Raw genomic sequence first — 5,255 nt, 5'->3', positions numbered from 1 at the left:
TGGTAAGCCTGGGCAAGCCTCACCTTTCTTGGCCTTGCTTTCTCCCTACACCATTAAAAACCCGGACATGCTCTGGAAAAGCCACCCCCCAGGCTGGAAATCCCTGTCCCAACGTTTTTACCCCAAAGCCGGTGATCACAGGACTCCCCGGCACAGCAGGCAGAGATGCCCGTTGCCTGCGCCCTGCCCAGCTGCTGCTGACCCGAGAGGTTTACTTTTGACCAAATCCCCTTTTATTTCACAACAAGACAACCCCAAATCCTCAGCACCCATGGGAGCACCAAGCCCTCCCACACCTGAGCCTAAGGAGTGACGGACACTCCTGTCCGGCGCGTTGGTAATAAACAACCCGTGCCAAACCCATCGCCGTGGCTCATAGTCTGCAAAAGACTTTCCATCCAACCCCCCCCCCCGCCCCCTCCCCCGGCTCCAAAGCTGCAAACGCAATTAGCAGCATCGTCCGTAAAAACTTTACCGGCTGCGGTTTCGTGGAGAGATGCTAATCCCTCCATCCGCCGCGGGGCCGGATCCGGCGAGCGCCCGTCGCTTGCTCATCTTTTGTTCGGTACCTGGAACGGTCCCTCTCGCCCCCCCCCCGCCTTCCCTCCGCAGACGGATGCGATCGGCGTCGTTGGGGGGTATAAAAAGCCGGCGGGTCCAGCGGTTGAGTGGCAGATGCTCTCGGGGAGAAGGGGACGGAGGACGCGCGGCGGCCGTCGGGCTCCCACCCCACCCACAGGTAAACCCCCCAGAAACCAACCACCCAGCCCTGGGGGTCTCCCCGATGTGTTTTGGGTTCTAGGAGCGGGGGGTGGGGAGGAGAAGAAACTTTGCAAAAATACGGGAGGAGTGGATGGTGGGGATCGGTCGCTGCAAAGGGGTGACACGCCACGGTGGGTGGCAGGGGTTTCGCAGCGAGGGATGGGCAATAAAACAAATAAACAAATAAAACAAATAAACAAAACATCCCCTTCCTGCCTCCGCTTTATGGCCCCCTCGCCTGCGTTTATTGTCGGGTTTATTTGCATTATTGGGTGTTAACGTGTTACAGAAGTGCTGCCGTGCTGGGGGGTCCCGAGCAGCGACACCTGCAAATTCGGTCAGATGACAGAAAGATATTTTTGTTTAAATCTGGTCTGTCTCTCTGGTTTATTCCCCTTTCTGAACTGCTATTCACCATCATAAATCCAGGGTGGTTTTTTCCCCCTGCCAAGGAAAGTTCCCCTCCATCCAGGCTCGACCTGGTGGCTCTGACACCGGAGGGGAGGGTCAGCTCTCCCTTCCAGACACACATTTTGGGCCAAAATGAGAGATGTCATCTGTTTTCTTTCAATGTGGGATGGGGTTTTCCTCCTTGCAGCACGGGGGAAGGTGAGACATGAGTCTAAACTGAGTTAAATACAGATTTTCAGGAAAGAGTTGGGGTTTGCAGAGAGAAAGCAACCCGGGCATCCTTGGCGACCCTCAGCTGCATCCTGGGGGACCAATCGCAATCTCATCCTTGATGGCACAGCAGCAACAACCCTCCAGCCCCAAAGTTTTTGCCAGATTTTGGGTTAATTTTGGCAGCCCTGTGGGCACGCCACATCCCAAACCCCACCATAGCCCTTCCCAAAAGCCAAGCCACCCATTCCAATATTATTTCTTGTAAAATACTCACGTCTCACTCTCCTAATCCTAATTTAATATTATTTGCAGCCGTGCCTCCCACCACGCAGGAGTTTCGCAGCCGCTCGAGGGGCATCGCAGGACAGGTTAGGAAGGAGCATATATTTATTTTTTAGAGGACTCAGTTTGCAAGCTGCGAGTGGTTGGCAAGGGATGAAACCTGAAGGCAGGTCCCTAACGCTTTCCCCTCACAGCATCACTCATCTTTATGGGGTTTTTCGGAGGCGGCTGCAATCCCCGCCGACAGCCGTTGTCACCGACGGTAGCGGTGACAAAGGACCTGGGCTCCAAAGAGACGTTTTTCTGTTGGGAAGGCTAAAGGAAGAGGCAGAGGGGGGATGTTACCTGTTTTTTGGTGCGGTGGAACAGGAGCAGAGTGATGCGGGTGCAGGAGGCAGCTTCAGCTGTCACCTTCCCTTTTCCGTGCCTCAGTTTCCCCTCTGGTGGAAAAAAGTCCCCCCCAAGGTGACAGCGAGGAGCATCCCTTGAGGATGGAGGAAAACTTTGCAGAAGGAGGGGTTGGCAGCACTAACGCATTTCCCAGGGGACAGGCAAAGGGACAGGGCTGGGGGGGCTCAGCTGGGGGGACCCCACTCCTGCAACCCCAGCAGAGGTGACTTCAACAAGGGAAAGGTGGATGCAATAAAGAATAAAAGAGGGGTTTTAAAAATTTTCTCCCCATAGTTCCTGCACGGATCCCGGACCCAAAGCCCCTCGCGTCTCCCCCGGGAGCCCAGCGGCGATGCCGAGCGTGCTGTGGGGCAGCCTGCCCGTGCTGCTGGGGCTGCTGCTCTGGCACCCCACTGGTGCCACTGGTCCGTGCTGGGAGAGCAGCAGGTGCCAGGACCTCACCAGTGACGCCGGCGTTCTGGTAAGCTCGGGGGTGGTGATTGCGCTCCGGTTGCTTTGGGTTCTGACCCCGCCAGGCACTGGCACGGTGGGCTGGGGGTGGAGGTGACAGGGATGGTGTCACCACAGGGAAACTTGCATCAATGTGGGGTGATGCTTTGCACTCAGTGACCCATGGGTTTCGGGGGGCTCGTGCCTCTCGGCTTCATGCTGGGGGATGATGCTAAAATAAGTTTTTGAGTTTTCATCCCTCCTGCATTGGAGTCTCCTTCTCTGCAGACATTCCAACCCGCCTGGACACCTTCCTGTGTAACCTCAGCTGGGTGTTCCTGCTCCGGCGGGGGGGTTGCACTGGATGAGCTTTCGAGGTCCCTTCCAATCCCTGACATTCTGTGATTCTGCATGGGATGAAGCAGCAATTTGAGTATTGGGTTTACCCCATGGGTGCTCACGGAAGGTGGTGGTGACAGCAGGTCACAAGTTTGCTCCGGGGTCCCCGCAGTGTGGGCTGTGCCCCCCTCCCAGTAGCGTTTCAAGCCAGCCAGGGCTGGTTTGGTGCCTGGGCACGACGCTCAACCATCAAAGGTCCTCACCAAAGGTGTGGCACCACATGGGGACCTCAGTGGGGCACAAGCATCTTGTGAAAGACCCACTCTGTGCAAGCAGCTCCCTGCAAACCCGCCCCAGATGATCATAGAATCATAGCATCACAGAGTGGTTTGGGTCGAAGGGACCTTCCAAGCTCATCCCATCCAGCCCCTGCTGTGGGCAGGGACATCTGCACCAGCTCAGGTTGCTCAGAGCCCCGTCCAGCCTGGCCTGGGATGTCTCCAGGGATACTTCATCCACCACCTCTCTGGCCAACCTGGGCCAGGCTCTCACCACCCTCAATGTGATGTTCTCCCCCTTCCCACCCATCTTTCCCCGGTTCAGGCGTGCGTGGCGGCGTGCCGAGCCGATCTGTCGGCCGAGGCTCCCGTCTACCCGGGGAACGGGCACCTCCAGCCCCTCTCCGAGAGCATCCGCAAGTACGTCATGAGCCATTTTCGCTGGAACAAGTTCGGCCGGAGGAACAGCAGCAGCGGCGGGGGCCACAAACGGGAGGAGGCGGCGGGGGGGAACCCACCCCCGGCATCGCTGCCCGCCGCCCCGCCGCCCCACCGCGAGGAGGAGGAGGAGGGAACGGGGCTGGAGCGGGAGGAAGGCAAACGCTCGTACTCCATGGAGCACTTTCGCTGGGGCAAGCCGGTGGGACGCAAGAGGAGACCCATCAAGGTCTATCCCAACGGAGTGGAGGAGGAGTCGGCTGAGAGCTACCCCATGGAGTTCAGGAGGGAGCTGGCGCTCGGCGGCACCGGGGCACTGCCTGGCGAGGAGGAGGAGGAGGAGGAGGAGGAAAGCCAGGAGGAAGAGGAGGAGAAGAAGGCCGGCGGGTCCTACCGCATGAGCCATTTCCGTTGGCACGCGCCCTTGAAGGACAAGCGCTACGGGGGCTTCATGACCTCGGAACACGGCCAGACCCCGCTAGTGACTCTCTTCAAAAACGCCATCGTCAAAAGCGCCTACAAGAAGGGGCAGTGATGGGGGGAGAGCCCGAGAGGCGTCCTGCCCTCCCCCTTAGCTTTAGCGTCCCGCTGGCATGTGTTTCACTTAGAGATCACTCGTTATGTCCTTCTTAATTAGTATTCCAAGGGGGGCTGCTCCCGGGTGTCACTGGGTGGGAACAGGTTTGGGATAAAGACGTCACTGCACCCACCAGGGATGCGGGGATGATGCCCAGTTTGGAGCACGCTGGATGATTTTCATATATTTTCACTGAGCTGTACAATACTGTAAATGATGGATTAAAAGAATTCTAAAAAAAAAAAAAAAAAAAAATAATTAAAAAATAATAATAAAATTTTTTGCAAGCTACCTGGGTGTCGGCAATGTCTCCAGGGGTGCCTGGTTGTTTGTGAAGGGGTGGGGAAAATAATTGCAAAGTAAAATCCTGCAGCTGGGGGGTACAGAGAATGGCTGGAAATCATAGAATCACAAAATAGTTTGGGTGGGAACCATTAAAGCTCCCCCAGTGCCCCCCCTGCCATGGGCAGGGACATCTGCACCAGCTCAGGTTGCTCAGAGCCCCGTCCAGCCTGGCCTGGGATGTCTCCAGGGATGCTTCAGCCACCACCTCTCTGGCCAACCTGGGCCAGGCTCTCACCACCCTCAGGGCCAACAATTTCTTCCTCATCTCCAGCCTGAATCTCCCCTCCTTTAGTTTAAAACCATCACCCCTTGTCCTATCGCTACCTCCACCCAAGGATGGACGCCCCGTGCAGAAGAGCTGCAGATGGGATGAACCCACCCCCATCCAGGCCCTAAACAAGAGCTTTTAGGGCTGGGTTGGCCACGCAGGCGGTTGTGCATCCCCACACGTACATCGTGAACCCTCAAATAGCTATTCGGGTGGTTTATTTCCCATTTTGGCCTTGGCAGGGGGGTTTGCGCACATTCAATCACAGCACGAACAGAAGTTGAGGACCTTTCCCCACGGCTCTGTGTGCTGTGGGATGGGCAAAAAATGAGGAAATACTGAATTATAAAGGGTGGTGAAGCCTAGTTTGGGTTGGATCCGAGGGAAAGAAGCTTGTCTGTAGCCGAGACCATCCTCCTCCTCACTGCGGGTCTTCTCCAGCCCAGCTCCGACCACCACTTTTCCTCTTCCAGGGCAGAAAGACGTTGCCCGGGTGCCGTGA

General features: G+C 56.8%; 1 protein-coding gene across 1 annotated transcript; it reads left to right on the top strand.

The window, feature by feature from the left end:
- The first annotated feature begins 616 nt into the window (after positions 1-616).
- LOC136002719 (pro-opiomelanocortin A-like) lies at positions 617-4,098 on the top strand. The gene is given in 4 exon segments (XM_065657981.1): positions 617-739; positions 2,353-2,388; positions 2,390-2,539; positions 3,451-4,098. Coding segments are annotated over 4 exon segments (957 nt in total).
- The last annotated feature ends 1,157 nt before the right edge of the window (positions 4,099-5,255 follow it).

This window comes from Caloenas nicobarica, unplaced genomic scaffold, assembly GCF_036013445.1.
Source record: "Caloenas nicobarica isolate bCalNic1 unplaced genomic scaffold, bCalNic1.hap1 Scaffold_1677, whole genome shotgun sequence".
Classification (NCBI taxonomy): Eukaryota; Metazoa; Chordata; class Aves; order Columbiformes; family Columbidae; genus Caloenas; species Caloenas nicobarica.
This window is presented reverse-complemented; position numbering and strand designations above follow the sequence as displayed.